The 21,340-nt window shown below is 32.7% G+C and overlaps 1 protein-coding gene across 1 annotated transcript; it reads left to right on the top strand.

Moving 5' to 3' along the window:
- The first annotated feature begins 376 nt into the window (after window positions 1-376).
- Window positions 377-21,155, top strand: LOC111712249 (patatin-like phospholipase domain-containing protein 2). Its single transcript, XM_023486818.1, has 25 exons — window positions 377-524; window positions 6,911-7,018; window positions 7,445-7,505; window positions 7,709-7,820; window positions 9,198-9,258; window positions 9,823-9,882; window positions 10,829-10,904; window positions 11,121-11,236; window positions 11,608-11,702; window positions 11,892-11,924; window positions 12,139-12,206; window positions 12,679-12,758; window positions 13,095-13,192; window positions 13,413-13,517; window positions 14,051-14,161; window positions 14,561-14,654; window positions 15,262-15,321; window positions 15,734-15,763; window positions 15,977-16,047; window positions 16,815-16,930; window positions 17,556-17,647; window positions 17,953-18,030; window positions 19,675-19,784; window positions 20,119-20,177; window positions 20,685-21,155. The coding sequence occupies exons 2-25, from the start codon at window positions 6,920-6,922 to the stop codon at window positions 20,792-20,794; spliced, it is 1,995 nt and encodes a 664-aa protein (XP_023342586.1). The 5' UTR covers window positions 377-524; window positions 6,911-6,919; the 3' UTR covers window positions 20,795-21,155.
- Window positions 21,156-21,340: the final 185 nt, after the last annotated feature.

Genomic DNA, 21,340 nt, shown 5'->3' with positions numbered 1-21,340 from the left:
AACCCCCCCCCCTCGGACCAGGGAAAATGTGAAGAGGAATTTTAAGAATTAATTTAAAGCATAATAAAATATTCTGAAGATTTTTTTCATTAAAATGTTCAATTTAAAAAGAGTTAATTTCTAGCCCTGTCAAGTAAAGTAAAATCTATTGCGCAATAACGTCGTTGTTCCAACGTAAAACAGTCATAGACTCAAGGAGTAGGAGATAGAAGGGAGATATAACTGAGGCGGCCCGCCCTATCATATGATTCAAATTATACATGCTTTGCAGAGGGTACTTCATTTGAATAAGGAATACTTGATGTACAATTACCACGTATACAATAACCTATTCTTATACAAATGTAGTACCCGTCTGCAAAGCATGGATACTCATATGGCAGGGTGGGCCGCGCAAGTTGTATCTCCGTTCTTTTTCACACTCCTTGAAAACAGTCCATCAGCTGATTTGTGTTCTGTTCCAATCACAGTCGGTACAGTACAGACAGAAATATGCTTGCAATCACACTCACCAGTGCTTCAGAGTAAGTCCTTACGGACTATGGACTAATAATTAAATGTATAAGATTGTAAGATAATCAGCTTATAACTATAATTTTCGTTGACCTGTGAGGTTAATTATGTGCGATAATCATATCTTGTTGATTTAAATAAATCAATCAAAAGTTAATGTTCTGGGCTCAAGAAGAGAAATAATCATAAAAGGTATAGAAATGTTAAATTTGCTATATTAGTTAATTGAAATAGTAATTTTATATTAGAGATAAATATAGACAACTTTTAGACATATTTTAATGATTTAAACACGTTAATTGAACGTACAGTGCAACTACTTACACTAAATATACAGATTCAAGGACTCATTTCTGCACTTAAAGATTTGGGTAATTTCCTAGTATACGATTTTTGGTGGGGCTAAATTTATTTTAGAAGGGTTGGGGGCGACAAAATGAAAGCGCTGTTTTAAGAGGTTGAAGTTGAAAAAAAAAACAGTTTAATTGTTGCAGATTTGGCTCTGTGTTCAATGTATACCAATTTTTTTTTATATCACATGGTTTGCTCCTGTGTGTTTAAAATGTTGTACTTTGAACAGATGTAAAATGATCTATATGAGGTATTTTAGTCAATTCGGAGAAAGAGTGTAATCGTAGCGCTAACAAATTTCTGTTTTTTAAGTTCCTTTGACTTATTTTCCTATTTTTTGGTATATCTTTTTTATGCGTTTCTCAGTATCTGGTTAGTCCCTGGCTCAATCATATTCACTATATGTCCCCTAATACAGTCTACAGCGATTTGTTGTACTTTATCCACTAGTCTTTTTGTCAACTAAAAACGTAGTCCTACTGTAATAAATGCCGTACTCTTAAAACTGCTTCTAGTACTGTATCAATCCAGGTGCAACTCGTCAGCTATCAATTTCAACAGGGACACAAGCTCATAAGCAATCAATGCCAAATCAATGAACACTATCTTATCAGCTATCAATGTCAACACCGACACAAGCTCAGCTATCAATGTCAAAAATGGACACAAGCTCAGATCGTATGTTTCAACAAGGACCTAATTACTCTATCGCCGTAATCAAAGAGGAGCCTATACCAACTAATTTCTAATTAGATATCTATGTTACAAGTTAACGTTAATCAACGTAATTACCTTGTGACTATCTTTCCTCTGGACCCTTAATCTTTATGGTCTTTCAGTAGTCCCTCTGCCCTTGTCTGCAAGAAAGGGGCCTACCCTTGTACTCCTCTTACAGCTTGCAAAAGTCCTAATTGCCGATATAAGCAGTGCTCAGGATCCATTTAATAATTTAATTTTGACTCGGATCAGGATCCTGGATCCGCACTGGAAAAAAATGGAACCGGATCCAGGTCATTTCTTTAAGATTTACTGAATTTTTTTAACAGAAAATAATTTTCAAGTTTTTTTTTCGCTTTTTTATCCTAAAACTTGATGAACCATTCAGAAATGAGGAAATTTTTATAATCTCTCTTTTTTTTAAAGTTAAGTTTTGGGTTTTATGAGTAAAAAAGTTTTTTGCAGTTTTTTGTTGATATTTTACCCCTTGGATACGGATTTGCGGATTTGGATCCAGGAAGGGAAAATCTTGCGAATCCAACGGATCCGGATCCTAAGCACTGGATATAAGCCTTAGTATTGCTTGATATTCTTCAATATTAATATTCAGTTTCTTAGGTCTGTAAGGGTTTTGCAAGCGGATAAATTAAGTATGACTGCCTTTCTTCAAATTGAAAAAACGTTGTAATTTTGGCATTCAGTTTTAAATAGATGCGGACAGTTTAGTCTCTTAAATTCTTTATAAGAAAGATTTTTTGGGATATTTTTGAAACTTTATTGATCCACTGTCTCTATTGACCCATCAGTTCAACTCATTCTTAAAATATTGATATTGTGCGTTTTAAACACGGTACAAAGTACATATAGCTAAGGACTGAAAGCATAATGTCAAGTGGCCCAAAGATGGCAAAGCCGATTTACAACTGTACCCAATTAAAACCTTTTTCTGATCAATAATGTGGAAGATATTATCGGTTTCCTATGTTTCAAAATGTTTAGCTCCGATAATTCGTAGAAATGTGCTAGTCAATTTTTGTAGAGAACTCGATGGAGGGTTATTTGAAATTACGCTTACGCCTTACACTCCCTTTAATGTCAGATTTGTCAGCCCTTTAATGTCAGGTTTGTCAGCCCTTTAATGTCAGGTTTGTCAGCCCTTTAATGGGCAGGTTTTTCAGCCCTTTTTTCAGGTTTGTCAGCCCTTTAACGTCAGGTTTGTCAGCCCTTTAATGTCAGGTTTGTCAGCCCTTTAATGTCAGGTTTGTCAGCCCTTTAATGGCAGGTTTTTCAGCCCTTTTTTCAGGTTTGTCAGCCCTTTAACGTCAGGTTTGTCAGCCCTTTAACGTCAGGTTTGTCAGCCCTTTAATGTCAGGTTTGTCAGTTCTTTAATGTCAGGTTTGTCAGCCCTTTAATGTCAGGTTTGTCAGCCGTTTAACGTCAGGTTTGTCAGCCCTTTCATGTCAGGCTTGTCAGCCCTTTAATGTCAGGTTTTTCAGCCCTTTAATGTCAGGTTTGTCAGTCCTTTAATGTAAGGTTTGTTTTTAACGTCAGGTTTGTCAGCCCTTTAATGTCAGGTATGTCAGCCCTCTAATGTCAGGTTTGTCAGCCCTTTAATGTAAGGTTTGTCAGCCCTTTAATGTCAGGTTTGTCAGCCCTTTAATGCCAGGTTTGTCAGGTCTTATATTTTAAATCTGTCACCAGGATAAAAAACCCTTATCAGATCCTTTCAACAGAACCAAGTATTATCCAGCTTGTTTACGTCACGAAGTTCAGATTATGACATGTTCTGGGTATTTTTTATGTACTTAAATATACATTTCGTTTTTACAATAAATGGCATTATTTACACGCAGATTGATAATTAAAATTAAGTAGAGTTCAGTTCTTTTACTATTTGTGCGTATTTTTGCGTAAAAATTGAAAAAGCTCGAATATTATACCGATTTCCTGATATATTTCAGAAGGATTGCATGCATGTCGTCATTGATCAGGGAGATTTCTTTTTAGCTTCTGAGTCCGAATTGTCCCAAATTTACCGGCGTATTTAAGACGTACTTTGCACGTCTCCGCACTCTAGTGTTTGGCCGCTAAGTAAAGGCTTCAGCACATAATCTAATTTTACTATGCTCTCCATTTGTTTTCGCCGAGAGGTGTCGTGTTTCACCGTACTGTCGTGTTTCACCGCACTTCGGACGTACACAGTCGGAGTTTGCAAATAGTACGGATGAAAGGGTTCCAGCTCTGTATCTTAATTTGTTCAAATTCTAAGCTGGGTGTGTGTAGGAATAATTTAAATCCGGATGATACAACTTTCTCACTATTTTTCTTGAAATATTGAATTTACCTAAAAAATATCTTGTTTCTTGATCGAACTTTTTCATAAACCAGACATTTTTTGTCACTTCAGGGTGAAACATAACTTGTCTAAATTTAAGAGAAAGCCCAATTTTTTTTTACATTTGGATCCGTATCTAGGGATTTGAAATATTGCAGATTTGGATCCTGAAGACTGCATTTTTTAATTGGACTTGAAGGGTTTCCAAGATACTGGAGAAATGTTAATGTGAATTTTTTTCCGAGAAATGCTTATTGCTTATTGAAATGGGTTTTGGAGAAGGGAATGACAAATTATAAACATAATTTCTATGTTTTTATTGTTTTTGCAATTGTCCTTTAACCCCTGTACTCTTTAGTGTACAGATAAGAGCACAGTACATTGATAATGCGTAGAATTTATTCAAGGTCAGAATTTGCATTGGTACGTGTGAGTGTGCTTGATTTGGGGAGTGGTCATTATATCAGGGGTGATTTAAAATCACTAAATTTTGTAATTTTAAAATACTTGATAAATGTGAACTTTGCTAATTTTTTATTCTTTTAATATATATTTTATTATTTGTCGATTCCAATCGATCAATATTGAAGGGGAAGGGTTCGGTAGTGGGCGGGGGGGGGGATCGTAATTTAAAATCTTGTTAGATACTCAGTTCACTTTGATACTGTTACTGTAAACAAACAATATTAATGGTGAGATAAGATTGTAATATATAGTTTATAACACAGATACTTAATGAAATATTCCTAGTTTATTTTGATTAATAATTTGGAATATTTTAACTAGCAATGCGCTACTGATTTATAGAGGATAGTTTTACAAAATTATGAAAAATGTCTTCTGATTCATAAGAAATATACACCTGAATAATCATTTCTGGTCTAGTCTGTTTTTTTCTACTTCTCTTTTAATTTTTTATTAATGCATTTTTCGATTGCCTTTGTTGGTATTTTGTTTTTGGTATTATGGATCCGGATTTAGGCACTGGTTATATTGATAAAAAGAAAATATAAATAAAAAGTAGTTTTTCCAGTTGCTTCCTTTTTTGATTTGAATACTAATCTCACTAAACCCTACATTTTTATTTCTTTTAACTATTTGGGTTTTACCTCGGCCTCGACTTCAAAATTAAAATTTAAGCTTTAATGTTAATCTACATAATAAAAAAATATTGATATAAATAAATATATATAACGGCTGGACCGAATGGGCTGAAACTTTTTTGAGGAAATCCATGGGTACCCCGGGGTAACATAGGCTTAACAAAAATTTGCAATTTTTTCTTTAAAGAATCAAATTTTATTTTTAAATTCTATTTAAAATTCCTCTGGCAATGCCGGGCACTTCAGCTAGTATATGATCATAAAACTAGCTACTTTAACAATTAATTTAATTCGTACGATCATGTCATGGGGATTTTCAGGATGTTTTTTTAAATGTTTGTTTTGTTCGTAATTTCACGCTGGAAGCCTAATGTAATGTGCCGGGGGGGGGGGGGGGGCAGTACTCGCCCCTCCGCCCCTCTTTAGACGCCTAGCTTACAGGATGTTAGGGGGTGGGGCGTTATCTGCAGCGAATAAACAGGAAATCGACCAGAAAGGTTTCTGGTTTCTTATGTTACAACACCTGCAGTTTGAAGTTAGACATTTATAAATACTAACTTAGGGACACAACTTTGACTTGAATTTTACTTATAAAACCAGAGTAAGATCATTCGATGGTTTTATCGAGTGCTTAATTACAATTTTACACAAATTGGTTTATGGGTTTATAAGTTATGATCGGACATCCAAACATGCAAACATAAAAACAGATTATACGTCCCAATTATGTTTTGTTAAAATTTTGAGTATATTGGTTGGTTCTGTTCATTAAGTATAATAAAATTGTGAACATTCAAACTTATCTATATATAAATTTGGCTTGTCTGTTTGTCTGTTTGTATCCAATAAACGTCAAAACGGCTGAACCGATCAGGCCCAAATTTTTTCTTGCACCTCGAGTTATCCCAGGGAAGGTTTATGAAAGATAAAAATTAAAAAATGTGTTTTAAAGGTTTTTAATCTTGTAAAAAAAATTAAATTCTAGAAAATCCGCGAATTTTTTTTTTTAAATCCGCGAATTTTTTTTTAAAATCCGCAAAATTTATTTCTTCTTTGTTTTTAAATGTAAAAAAGAACATGTTCACAATTTAAACAGAAGATGGGCGCGAAGCGCCCTAAAAGCCTAAAAAGAAGGGCGCGAAGTGCCTTGAATTTCTAGTATTATATAATTGTACACTGTATTGTACGCTATATTGTGGACGGAAAGTTGTCTGTGCCTAGAAATGCTAAGAATTCCTAAAATTTCTTCATTTTTTGTTATGCATTAAGTATATTTTTCTGTAATTTTGAAACCAAGCCAACTATAAAGACAAAGATGCAAAATATGGAACGAAAGGAAATTTACCAGAGAAAGGGCGGTATTTAAAAAGAGAAGAGAGGGGGTGGGGTCGAGCTCCATTTAATGGGGCTGGGGGGGGGGCGGTGGAGTCAGATGGTGTACGTTAGAAAAATCAATTATCCTCTTTTAATCCGCTATCTTTCTGTCTATCTATCCTTGTTTAGCCCGCACTTATACTTAGTGCTGACCCATCTGCCTTCAGGGAATATTATTAATATTAGTTCCTCTTCCTATTTACATTTTTAGCTATATATCAATCTACCTTCTAAAGAAAAGTTTAGCAAACGAAATTTGTGTAAAGCGGAAGGGAGTCCTTTTCTTGTATAATTGTGCCTTTCTTTTCTAACAATTCGCGGATTTTCCATTTGCATTAATATATTCTCAGAATGTATAAGAACAATGTTGAACGAACTTTTTTTTTTAATTTTGCTTTGCCATTAACCTTTCATGAGGTTTTTTGTTCAGTCGTAATGTTTTTTTGTACACAGACAGATATAAAAACAGTAACAGACAGACAAGGCTATAAATATATATGGACAGGAATATTTTCAGGTTGGAGTGATGAATGTTAGTTTTGCTGGTTGTGGGTTCCTTGGCCTATATCATGTCGGTGTTGCAAGCTGTTTCAAGACATACGCTCCTCAGCTATACCTATACAATGTAAGAAAGGGTATTTTTTTTTGACATATCATCCCCCCCCCCCCCTTCTTCAAAGTAAGTTGTTTGCTGATTCAGTAAATTAGGATTATATTTAATGTTTTTTACACAATTGGGGAAAGTACGTGTGTTTAATTGAACGTGGCAAAAAGGGAAAAAACATCTTGCCTGTTGATATCCCATTTTACAGCCCCCTACCCCCTCCCACACACAAATTTTCAAAATCATAATTCTGAAAAATATATGTGTTCCCTGAATCTAAGTAGGAAAAAATAAATAACTGAACAAATTTAGATTTATAATTTTGAGATTTTTTGATAGTTTTAAACTTATTATCGTATTTTAAAACACGTCGATAACGCATAATCAGCAAGTGTTTGAAGAAATATTAACAGTGTGTAAAATTTAGTTTTTTATTTTTGAAATTAGGTTTCTGGAGCATCGGCAGGGTCCATTGCAGCACTCGCTTTACTTGCAGATGTACCCCTCGGTAATATCATTTTTTTAATCGTTTTGGTTTCCAATGCAACATGTTTTTTAATAAATTTATCATCTATCAATCATCAATAATTTATTTTTCATTAAATTGTTTATTAAATCATTTATCATCCATTTCCAATCATTGCGGTATTATTGATTGATTTTTAAGAAATAAAGGATAGCTGAAGCTGTTTTTCTAGCTGAAGTATTCAGGTGAGATGACGAGTAATGTGCTCCGTGTTGCCAGTGAAGCCAGAGCTCGAACCCTCGGACCTTTCTCTCCCTCATTCAATATCAATCAGATTCTTTACGAAGGATTAAACAGGTAAATATTTCCACTTACGCCACAAATGAGGGAAGCCATAAACGATTCACTACTTAAACCTTAATTCTAATCAAAGATGTGAAGATTATATATCGTTTTTTCTATCTTAAATGTGTCATCTCTTTTGTATTCCTAGAGAGCGATTTTTGGTCCCCAAAACCCTTTCCCCCTCCCCACCTCCTATCAATTATGTACATTTTGTAAAATTGATCATGTGGCCGCAGCGCCGGCCCCTAGCTAGCCTGTCCTAGCCGCTGCGCTCGGCCCCCTAGCCTGTGCTAGCCGCAGCGCAGGCCCCCTAGCCGGAGCGCTCGGCTCAGAAATTTTCTTAAACTAACCTAACCCTCAATATTAAAAAGTTAAGTACAAAATTGATAAGAGGGGGGGGGAGGGGGTCCAAAAATCGTTCTCTAGGACGGACCCAACTCTTGACCATCTTCTTTCGTGCGTTTGTTTTTAAAAAAGCCGCAAGTTTTCAAATTAAAAAAAACTTAGATATTTCCGACACCTTTTTAAGTCAAAGGTTTTACTTTGCTCAGTTTATGACATAAAAGATCTGTTTACACTGCACAATTGCTGTTTTTATGCTCATTGGACTTGTTAAAGTTTAATTTGATTCTAAAAGGCGTTTTCCTATTTTAGAGTTTTTTTTTAGAAAAATAGTTCTTGTTTAAACAATTTATTTTGCAAAAAAATCATTTGTGTAATTCCACAGGCACACATTCATATTTTCCAATCCCTATATCTTAGCATATCATAATATTTCAAACTGAGGCTTACGTTAACATCAAACAATAATTTATAAAATTTTACGATTTAAGCCTCTAATTAACAAAATTTTAAATTAAGGATTTAAATTTAAAAAATGGGCGAAAAATTAATGCAAAACCTTTTTCAAAAAGATGAAATGTAAATGGGTTGGTTGGAACATGCATTACATGTGATCTTCAAATTCAACATTTAACTGAATTGTTTCAGTGACTGTATTTTGAATACGTTTTAAATCATCATTATCCTTACTGTTCTTAGTGAAATGTGGATCAAAGTCCAACTTATATCATGGTTGAAATGTTTAGTTTCGTAAGCGTTTGTGATTACAAAAATTCATGTATCTTAACTTAATTAGTTTAGGCTCAAGGGTCTAATTTTATCCTTTTTTTTCTACAAAGGTGTATTCTTTTAAAGGTTTTTAATTGAAAAAATTGTTATTTTTAATGTTGGAAAAATACTTGCTTTTTTAGATACTTTTTAATAAAAAAATCAGTGGTAGTTTTCCCTGAAAACAATTATAATGTCCCTTCCCCCCAATTTAGATGTTACGTAACCTGGGTATCATGATCATGAGCAAATAAATAATTATTTCATTAATATTTTTAGGATTCTTCCCGAGGATATTCATACTAAGGTTCAGGGTAGACTTCACATATCTTTAACAAAGGTAAATATATCTTTTGTACAACCGTGTATTAAAAACAGCAATTTTCAAAGCCTATTTTTGTGAAAATTGGACAACATGCCAATATTTTAAAGAAATTCATTAGTTTCAACAAACTAATTTTGTTCGAATTTTCTAGAAGTATTTCTCCTTTTGTAATCTTGATATAAATTTGGCTTGTCTGTTTGTTTGTATCCAATAAACGTAAAAACGGCTGAACCGATCGGGCCCAAATTTTTTGTGGGACATCACGTGACCACAGGGAAGGTTTATGAATGCTAAAAATAAAAAAGTGTGTTTTAAAGGTTTTTAATTTTGTAAAAAAAATTAAATTCTTGAAAATCCGCGATTTTTTTTTTTCAAAAATCCGCAAAAATTTTTTCTTCTTTGATATAAAATTTAAACAAAAAGAACATGTTCACAATTTAAATAGAAGATGGGCGCAAAGCGCCCTAAAAGTTTAGAAAGAAGGGCGCGAAGCGCCTTGAAATTCTAGTAATTATAAAAGTAGTACACAGTGCAGATACTGTTAAATAAATTTGATATTTTAATTTTTTAATTTTTTAGGTTTATGATGGTAGCAACATTCTAGTCAATCAATTTGCAAACAAGGAAGAAGTTATTCAGGTAATAAATTTAAAATATGATTCTCATATTTGTTATACATCATTTGGAAAAAGTCTACTTGTAATTAGCAATCCATGTGTAAAAGTATGATCTTATTGTTGTTGCAAATATTGCTTTTCAATGAAATGAGTAATTAAATAAATAAAAAAATTATCATATCATTGAAAAGTTTATGACACCATTTTTGAAAAAAGAGATTTTGAAGAAACCGGCCCAAGAGGCTGTTTCAACAGTGCCCTGTTATTATCGAATTTACCTATATTCTCTTTTTCATGGAAGTAAAAAATAAATGAGTTCTTAATCTTGAATATTTAAACAGTTATATAACCATACAGTTGACAAATACGAAGGATAGTTTTAAAACCGGGACATTATTCAATAAAAATGAACTTTGAACAATTTATATATTTACATTATAAAGTACACGCTTCCTAGTTCATACACTGTATCATAGATAAGATAATGCATTCTGTTTAGTTAGTTAAAACATTAATTATTCATAAATATATTTAATAACCGTCTATGCAATTAACTTAGCATGTTGATTTAAAAACTTTTGATATTTCGTATTGAGCATTATTGGATCGATTGTTTCGGCTACTATTTTTTAATTTGTATCTAATCTATTGTTTTCCCTAGTTTTACTTCTCTCTGTAGCTTTACTAACATTTCTTTTTTTTATATATTTTTCTCCTTGCTTGGCAGATCATTGATGTTTGTTTTTATCTGGAAAAACATTTCTTTTAAACATATTTCAGACATTTCTTCTTTTTACAAAATATGTCTGGTGATCATGAACCATAAACCAATTCAGAGTTCAACCATCAATAATAGAGCAATTAGATCAACTATCGTCACATTCAAAGATTACAAAATAGAAAGTAAAATTATTATTATTTCGTTCGACTAAATACTATGACTAATAATATAAATGTTAATCCTATAGGTTGTTCTGGCCAGTACATTTATTCCTCTGTTTTCTGGCTGGTTACCCCCTAGATACAGAGGGGTTAGGGTCATAGGTCAGTTTTTAAACTTTAACGATCTGTCGTAATTTTAACGTATTTTGATTTCCTTCCTTGTTTCTGTTGAATAAATTTGTACATCACACTTTAGGGAAACCACAAAAGAAAATAATAATTTTTTTCAGTTAGAGAACATTTTGCTAAACTGTTAAATCTGATTTTTTTTTCATCTTTTCTTTCTGTTATATATAATGTTTTTATTACTAATGGTAGATGGAGGATATAGTGATAATCTTCCAATTCTGAACGGTCAGACCATCACAGTTTCTCCTTTCTCGGGGAACTCAGACATCTGTCCTCTTGATGATACTGCTTGGAAGGTTTTCCAGGTAGAGGACCCTTTATTCTGTAAAAAAATATTTTTTAATGAAGAATAAACTTGCTTTTGTTTTCTTTTTTGAGCAAAGTTTAAGGGTTCTTGAAAGCGTCAGGTTTTACGTATATAGAATTATTTATTATATATATACATATGTAAATATATTAATATATATAATTATATTTTTTATTTTAACATATATGCAAATTAGTGTAAATTTAAGTTTTCTTTTTTTTATGCAATTGAATTTTTGAATTTGAACTTTGTAGAGACCCTTCATATTTTTTTCGAAAATGATATATTTGCTTAAATTGATTTTTGTTTCCTCCTAAATGGCGATGATTAATTGATTGATTTCTTGTGAAAATATTGATATTTGTGAAGGTGAGCGTAGCGAATACTTCCATTGTGGTATCCAAGGAGAATCTGTATAGACTAGGCAATGTTCTACTCCCACCTGACCCAGAAGTACTTGCCAGGTACTACTTTGATTTTATTGCTTTTTAGAGCAAAGTAGAACAAGAAAATGGCAGTAATTTGTCGCCACTCGTTTCTCAGACTAAGGCTCAAAAGCTACTGTTGTAAATTCACTTGAATAATCTGAATTTGTTTGGAAATTAATTTAATATTTTTATCCGTTTAATCAATCGTTTTTTTATTTTGTTCAGGGTTTGCAAGCAGGGGTTTGAAGATGCTCTCAGGTTCATTGCTATTTATATTTAAATTATCTGATTCTTGAGAATAAAGTTAAAATCCGAGGGAGGCCGGGAGGATTTAGAAAATCTAATAATGATAAAGTTATTTTTAAATTTACTTTTTTATCGTAACTATTTTTTATTTTTTTAACAACTTGCTAACTTATTTAATGATTGACATTCTTTGTATTTGAATAAAATTCAATGCGTTGTGGTTAAGGTTTCTCCAGAAAAGATGTTTAATATCATGTACGAGATGTCTTACGGTCAACTCCAACTATAAAATAGGTAAAACGTTTCACTCATACTATTCGTTATGACTGATTATAGATTTCTTAAGGAGATATAAATCAAGATCAAAATAAATTGTAGAGGATAATGCATGTAATCTTGATAATTTAAGGATAGTAAATGTATTCTTGATATTGCAGAGAATGATGAATGTATTCTTGATATTGTAGAGGATAATGAATGTATTCTTCATATTGCAGAGGATAATGAATGTATTCTTGATATTGCAAAGATAATGAATGCATTCTTGATATTGTAGAGGATGATGAATGTATTCTTGATATTGTAGAGGATGATGAATGTATTCTTGAAATTACAGAAGATAATGAATGTATTCTTGATATTGCAGAGGATGATGAATGTATTCTTGATATTGTAGTGGATAATGAATGTATTCTTGATATTGTAGAGGATGATGAATGTATTCTTGATATAACAGAAGATAATGAATGTATTCTTGATATTGCAGAGGATGATGAGGAAGAACTGGATAAGGAAATGGGAACCTGCAAGAATCATGATCCTAACTGTTTAGATTGTAAACTCCAGGTATAGATTTCTGAGATGTTAACTCCAGGTATAAATTGAGTGTCAAGGTGTCCTCTCAATGTTTAAACTTTAATTAAGACAAAAAACCATCTTGATTTGATTCGATTCCTGCCCTTAAGATGGTACATATCATACTTGTTTACTTTTCTATTGAATTAAATTTTTGAAACATACAAAATACTCTGAGATGGATGCGAAGTCCTATGTTGATACAATACGATACAAATTCAGATTAAATTGTAGAAGAGATTTTTGCAAATATCTTCCTTCATATGTCCTAAACCCGAAATATTTCAATCTTTTAAATAAATAAATATTTGTTTTTTTCTCAACCAGAGAGAAGTAGCGAAGGATAGTTCAGTTCCTGAACATGTTTGGTCTGTGTTTGAGAACGCGATTACAGAAGCAGAAGCAGGCTTCACTGGTTGGATCAGGTCAGCACAATCATTTTTTTAAAAGTAAGATTCGAAATAATTTACATTTGTTCGCTTTTGTTCCCTAAACGTTTTTTGGAAACAAATTAATATGTTTTAATTTGAACAGCAAGCTTTAATAGAATTTATGGCCTGAAATACAATTTTGTTCGAGAATATAGCGTCATTTAAAAAAAAACCTTTTTATAAGTACGTTTTCTTGACTATGTTGTTTTATTAGGATGATTCCTGCATCTAAGATAATACGCTGGTTGACCCTACCAGCTGCTCTACCCTTACATTATACTGGCAGGATAGTCAACAGGTTGACCAGCCTTCTACCCAGGTAAACTAGGATTATACTGGCAGGATGATTTATAGGTTGACCAGCCTTCTACCTAGGTAAACTGGGATTATACTGGCAGTCTTGAAAAACTGCCTCCTGTCTTCAGCATCATAATTGTGCATGAGCTTTTACACTTGAATTATGTCATATCTTATCCTTCTTTCTTCCACTGATTGTAGATTTAGCTCCTTTAACTTATCCTCATACTCCTTCCTTTGGAGACCTGAAATCATTGTTACAGCTTTCATTTGTACTTTTTCCAGAACTAATTTGTTCCCCTCTTGCCAGGGACACCAGACAGGTACAGAAAACTCTAGGTGTGGACGTACAATCTGTTTATATAGATTCAAAAACACACTTTTATCTCTGAAGTGAAATGCTCTTGAGACTTGACTAAGGACAAATTTAGCTTTCACAGCTGCTGCTGCACATTGAAGCCAGGTTTGGGTTGTTTGCTAGCGTTATACCTACATCTGTTTCCTCTTCGACTGATGATACTATATATAATCCATTGAATCCTGCATGTACTTTAGGCTGGCACATGACCTGAAACTGTACGGTGCTGCGGAGAATCTGATTGAACAGTTCTGTACATACATGACGAGCAGTGGGTACATTTACAAACCCCCACACCATCATGCCAGGTAGAACAGTTGATACATTTATTTTATAGTTTAACATACAGCAATTTTTTTTTTGCTATCTTTCTTTTGGTCGAAGGAGTGCTGTTTTTTTGACATATTATAAATTTATTCATATATAAAATAAAAGTGTAATATTGTATGGCTGATTTAATTTTGAAGAAGAAGCGCATAATAGTTAATTTACTGAATAATGCTTTAAAGAATACATTAATTGATTTATTGAATAATGTTTTGATTTGTGTACTAAATAATAATAGTAATTGATGTACAAAATCACGCAAAGATTGATTGATAAAGTATTTAATGCACATTGTATTGATATTTGCATTATAAGTGCAATGCATTGATTAAGCCTTTGATGCATTGATTGATTATAAATCTTGAATTTACTTATTTAAGGTTTACCTGTGAGTTTAATATAACCCAGTATGGAGATGAAGATGAAGTGGATTTAGCGACAGAAAAAGAAATATGCAGGAAAGAATCAATCAAGGTTTGTTTAATGTTCACATAACTTTCGTAATACATCTAGATATATGTCCGAATCAATCAATTAAATTTCGTCAAGATCCGAGAACTTTTGTCAGAGGGTGTTTGTGGAATGAAAAAAGGCACCTCGCAACTACACCAAATCAGTTTTTAAAGGATCCGGGCGAAACTTTCATCGGATATCTAATTTTTTAATCATATACATATTTGGTTTGGTAAATAGTTAACTCCATAAAACTATGGAATACGATAGGAAAACAGACTACTGTTACATACAAGTTATGATTTTAAATAGTCTTAGGAACATAAAACACAGCTATACACTGAATTATTTAATAATTAAAAAAAAACGATTCTGAAAACGTATCCACCCCAAAAGTAGGAGTTTTTAACGTCGAATTTCCGCTCAAACTTTGGATTTATAGATCTTTAAAAAGTTTTATATATATCAAATGAATCCTAAAGAAGCTTTCCACAACACTGTATACTCAGTTTAACTACCTTACATAGCCGGTCTGTCCCTTTAATTTTGAGAATTCTTTCGGTAGACACAGGATTAGTGTCAAAATATTATTTTAAGAAAGAGGTAAAAATCTTTTCGTTCGTTTTAGGAGATGCTGAGCTTAGAATTGACTGCAGAACTAGAATACATTGATCTTCCACATAGTCAGGTAGATAATAGACATTGATCTTCCACATAATCAGGTAGATAATAGACATTGATCTTCCACATAGTCAGGTAGATAATAGACATTGATCTTCCACATAGTCAGGTTGATAATGGACATTGATCTTCCACATAGTCTAGTAGATAATAGACATTGATCTTCCACATAGTCTAGTAGATAATAGACATTGATCTTCCACATAGTCAGGTAGATAATAGACATTGATCTTCCACATAGTCAGGTAGATAATAGACATTGATCTTCCACATAGTCAGGTAGATAATAGACATTGATCTTCCACATAGTCTAGTAGATAATAGACATTGATCTTCCACATAGTCAGGTAGATAATAGACATTGATCTTCCACATAGTCAGGTAGAAAAATGACATTGATCTTCCAAATAGTCAGGTAGATAATAGACATTGATCTTCCACATAGTCAGGTAGAAAAATGACATTGATCTTCCAAATAGTCAGGTAGATAATAGACATTGATTTTCCGCATAATTAGGTAGAAAAATGACATTAACTTAAAGCATCATATTTAGAAATTTAATTTGAAACAGTTAAACCTTCCTAATATTTTCAATTAACTATTGTTTTAATCTTTCCATATTTTTCTATTCACCAAATTCAACATGAATACTATTGTTCAGGAGGAAGCCCTGAGATTTCAGAATGAGAATTTCAATGCTGCAATCAACTCCACCTCCACAGCACATTCAAGGTACATCCCGTCTAAACCAAATACACATGGGAATTTAGTGTTTATAAAAAGATAGGACACAATTTTCAATATCTTGGGCATTTTTGAAGGCACAAAACAGGCAGACCATTTTTTGAAAATCCCAGAGCAACCAAGGGAAACGTCATGGGATTTATGAATAAATTGTCTCGTGGATCGAAGACTTTAAACATGCTTCACTTCATTTAATTTATTGGGACATACTGAAGAGTGTAGACTGTAGATGAATCAATTATTAACATTTTCTATAAATACCGATACATCAATATTTACATTTACAATACTTTGATTACTGATAAATCAATAATTGCAAGTTTTCTCTGAATACTGAGAAATCAATAATTACAATTGATCTATGAATTCTGATTAATCAAAAATCACAAGGTTTCTATGAATACTGATGAATCAATACTTACGAGCTTTCCATTAATGCTCAAAAATCAATATTTACAATTTCTACATAAATAATAATAATAAATCAATATTTACAATTTCTACATAAATAATAATAATAAATCAATGGTTACAGTTGATCTATGAATAGTAATACTGATAAATCAAAAATAACAAGTTTTCCATGAAAATATTTCGATTTAATATTATACTGGTATTAATTTTCCATTGTACAATTCTATCCCAAAAAAATGATAAAACTAAGAAACGGATTTTGTTTAAGTAAGGGAAGGGGGGAAGAATTGTAGATCTAGAGGTTGATTTTAGATAATATTTAATATTGAACCTGTATCTAGATGTGTATCCCGGGTAACATCTCGTGGACCCTCTAGAGTACCCAGCCGGTCTGTCTCCAGAGCTGTCTCTAGGATGGGTAGCAGGAGTAGCAGTATATCAAACCTAACAGATCTAGGTACAATCAACTCAGCATTTATTAAAGGGACTGTAAACGTTATTTCAAGTGATCAGTGATTCGAAGAGTCCGATTTCCTATTCATAACGGAACCCTTTAAACCTTTAAACCTAAATCTTAGAAATAGCCAATAGCTGAATTCTATTATGTATTAACACGACGGGTCGTATTTTTCTTTATCTCTGCTGTATACATCCGCAAGTCACTTTTATGTGAGAAAACTACAATTCAAAATCATCAATTATTTATATAGTAAAACAAAAATATCTTATTCATTTTTATTCCAGCGAAAATTTTAAAGGTACCATTGAGAATTTGGCATGCCAACTTTAAGATGTTAGGCTATGTTAACTTTAGATTGTTGCAAACAATTTTCTGTAGAAAGGACGCTTTTATCATATTTTCTATTTTATTTCTTTTATTTACTTTATTAACGTTCTGTATTGTAGATGAGAATTTTCTCCTTTTTTCTCTTTTTTATTTACTTTATTAACGTTTTGTATTGTAGATGAGGATTTCCTTTTTTTTTCTCTTTTTTATTTACTTATTAACGTTCTGTATTGTAGATGAGGATTTTCTTCTTTTTTCTCTTTTTTATTTACTTAATTAACGTTTTGTATTGTAGATGATGATTCTCCTGCCCTGGAACATATTCGTTATGTAAAACAATATCAGAATGCAGTCATGGCTTTCTATTATACAGATGCAGATAACCAGGTTCAACATACATTATACCCTAACAAGTATTTTTACTTTATTATGTCCGTCGTAATAAAAAATTATAATTTGTAAAGATTTTATAAATACTTATTCGTTTCTTTGACAACTAAAATACATTATTCCAGTCTTAACTTTGTATATTTATTTTTGTTCGGAGTGTGATTTTATACTTTAAATGGACTAATTATTTCTGTTGAAGTTTTTCGTCCACAACAGATTCATAACTTTTTTGTAAAAAATTCTGTATACAAATTTAGATTCGATGGTTACAAAACTTGTTTAGTATGTTTGTATTTATTTAGGTTAAAGTGACAGAAATCTTCGATGTGACGAGTTCAGATCCAAACCTATTATCAGACACTCCCCCACTTCATAGTGAGGTACGTAGTTGCATTTTATTGTTTTCCAGGCAACCCAGAGTCGGAATTTCAAGAAAGCAGGCGCGTAGTGGAGGTTTAGCCTAGGGGTGTGCACTTTTGACGAAATTTTATTTTGTGCACCTCCCTAAAAAACCGGCATTAAAAAAAATAAAGTCTAAAATCTATATTAATCGACCTGAAGGCTGACTATTAGTCATCTGACCATAATTACCAATCATTTTAAATGAAACCCCGCGAAAAAAATATTGTAAATAAGATTAAGGTACAAGAAAGAATTTGAGAAATAATCATAAAATGGACAAATTGTGACATTTTCGATTGATAAGAAAAGTAAAAAATCTGAATATATATTTAAGTTTACTGTTTAATAAATTAGAGCCTGCCTCTGGCTCTAAGGGATAGGGGGTGCATGTCTAGGGGGGCACAGGGGTACCGCCCCCCCCCACTACGCGCCTGCAAGAAAGTATCGTTTGTGGTCAGTATTTTTGTGCAGATTTACTAGAAATAGAAATTGAAAAAAATACAAAACTAACCATATCAAATGATATTTCTCACCATTTTCACTCATTTCCGATACTGGGTTTATAGCCAATCTTTGGCTCAGGGATATCCTAGTTTTTGAATTAAGTCACATTTCTGGTATGGGGAGTGGGGGGGGGGGCGCAAGGGCGTACACAGAAATAAATCTAGAGGGGGCAAAATTTGAACTGAAAATTCAATACATTTGGCTTCAAGTATTTCAGGCATAATTTTTTAATGGGTTAGGTATATATTTTACGAAATTGCCTGTTATTTAAAATTTGTATCCATTCTTTTACATTGTAATTTTTCCTTTTTTAAAGGTACACATATAGTCCAATCACCTTTCAAGTTCTATTGCATCTCTCCTTCAAACAAAACTCCTTGAACTTAAAAGGAAAAATTAGGTTACAGCACTGCAAACTATATGTTCTTCACTCCTCAGTTTAAGATTTGAAAAGTAAATAGCTCTGAGTTCTAGGGGAAGGGGAGGCCACGCCCCTCCTTGACACGTCTAGGGGGAGGCACAGCCCCCCTGTATACGCCCTTTGGGGTGGGGGGGGGGGGCGGTTAAAAAGTGCTCGACAAAACAGTTTTAAATTCAATTTTTCAATCAAAAGCTTAGATTAAAAATTATTTCCTATATTTGAATAAATAGGCAACCTTTTGTTTGTTTTAACCTCTATCCTGCTTTTGTCCTATTTGTACCGGGATCCTTTTGATATGTTAGCGTCCTCTAGGCAAACATATTAACATGTTAACCTTCTTTTGGTGAGCTTATTAATATGCTAACGTCCTCTAGAAAACCTATTGATATGCTAACCTGTTATATACGTGCTAACGTCCTCTTGGTGAAACTATTGATATGTTAACGTCCTCTAGGTGAGTTTATATGTTAACGTCCTCCAGATGAGTTCATATAATAACGTCCTCTTGGTTAGTTTATACGTTAACGTCCTCTAGATGAGTTTATATGTTAACGTCCTCTAGGTGAGTTTATATGTTAACGTCCTCCAGATGAGTTCATATGTTAACGTCCTCTTGGTTAGTTTTTATGTTAACGTCCTCTAGATGAGTTTATATGTTAACGTCCTCTAGATGAGTTTATATGTTAACGTCCTCTAGGTGAGTTCTGCCCTGTCCTCCCTGCAGAGGTCAAGGCATGAGTCTGGTAGGTCTAGACACTCCTCTGGAACATCGAGGCAGGATTCTATCAAATCTGTCAAATCTAACAGGTAAAATATATATCATTTTTTTTTGGCTAAAATGTAGGAAAACAATTCTTCATAATTATGTAACAATATAACATATACTCGGTCTTAATGGGGGAATGATTCCTTAAGATTTATTAGTCTTTTTTTCTACAAGCAACGTATATTTAACAGGGGTAGAGTTCCCTTAAGATTTATAATTATTTTACTACAGTTAAGGAATAAGTGATTTACGATATAAGTACATTGTACATTATGTACAAGAAATTTGCATATGCCCCAAATAGTGATAGGGAGGGAGGGGGGCTTCGCGTTTGGATATCTTTCCTTTTGAAGCTTTTTGACCATAATTATTCAGGAGTGTTATAACTACTCCCCTGATAGGATCTACTCCTCTCAAACAACCAGCTTTTAGAGGTGTTGTATAAACAATACTTCAAATATATTACATTTACACAGCCTACCCGATCTTGTTTTTATCCGATTTTAAAGTTACTTAAAAAAATTTATTATAAACATGATTTTTCTTATTGAAAATCTGGCTCAAAATTAGTCAGTTGGGGAAAAACTACGGCCAAGGTATTTGATACTTTGAACCCGTCTTCGGGGGGGGGGGGGGGCGATAACATTTAAAAAAATTTTACTCGAATCACAGATCATGTAGTATACAGTCAGCTGCATGAAGCTGTATATTTCGAGTTAATCAATCAATCGAGGTTTAGGATTTGGGGTTTTTGTACATTTCCACAGTGTATCTAGTGGTTTTGGGGATGGATCGTGTCTAGAACTTGAAAAAGTAATTATGGAAATACAAATAGTTTTGTTGTTTAAGCCCAGTGTGCTATTTTACATAAACTTTGCATCACGTATAAACCTGTCAGACGAGCGGACGCGACAATCCTGCACCTATATATTTTGTTGTAGTTGGAGATGATCTGGATTATAATGATTATTCAACCTCGTCAAGTTTAGAAAGTTCATTCTCTGACCCGGAAGCAGACTGGAAACCGGAAACTAGGTCAATCATAAATTAGTTCATCAAGAAAGATGCATTTATAAAAAGGTCTTATCTTGAAACTTGAAAGGTCTCTAAGCTATACTTATCACTTGAAATCAAAAGTTACATTAAGATAATTTGATAAAACTGTACATTTTTGTTCATCTTTAGTTTTTCTTAGTTTAAGGATTAAAATTGAAAGTGTTGTAAATTATTAAACTTTATTTAAACAATTGAGTTGTTCACATAAGAAATAATAGCTATTGATCGTTATTTTGTATTTATGTATATTGTAATATTGTATACTGTAATTTATATTGTATTTGTTTATGTATGGATGATACTTGATTAAATTGTATTTTTATATTGAATAATCAAATGTAGCCAAATTATCATGTTGATGTTATTAAGGATGTTTGTTTACCTTTTATCAGGGGTTCTCTAAAAAATTGTGACTTTCATATTTCTACTGCTTGAAAAAAATATTAGAATTATGAGAAATAAACAGTTTCAAACATATAGATGCAAAAATGTCCTCCACATTATTGATCAAATAAAGAACTTGGGAACCGTTGTCGTCGAG

Source organism: Eurytemora carolleeae, unplaced genomic scaffold (assembly GCF_000591075.1).
Source record: "Eurytemora carolleeae unplaced genomic scaffold, Eaff_2.0 scaffold1249, whole genome shotgun sequence".
Taxonomy (NCBI): Eukaryota; Metazoa; Arthropoda; class Copepoda; order Calanoida; family Temoridae; genus Eurytemora; species Eurytemora carolleeae.
This window is presented reverse-complemented; position numbering and strand designations above follow the sequence as displayed.

Coding starts and splice junctions, on each gene's coding strand:
- LOC111712249 (XM_023486818.1), top strand. CDS start 6,920: ATGAATGTTAGTTTTGCTGGTTGTGGGTTCCTTGGCCTATATCATGTC. Junction 11,703..11,891: donor GACCCAGAAGTACTTGCCAG/GTACTACTTTGA, acceptor TATTTTGTTCAG/GGTTTGCAAGCAGGGGTTTG. Junction 14,655..15,261: donor GCAGGAAAGAATCAATCAAG/GTTTGTTTAATG, acceptor CGTTCGTTTTAG/GAGATGCTGAGCTTAGAATT.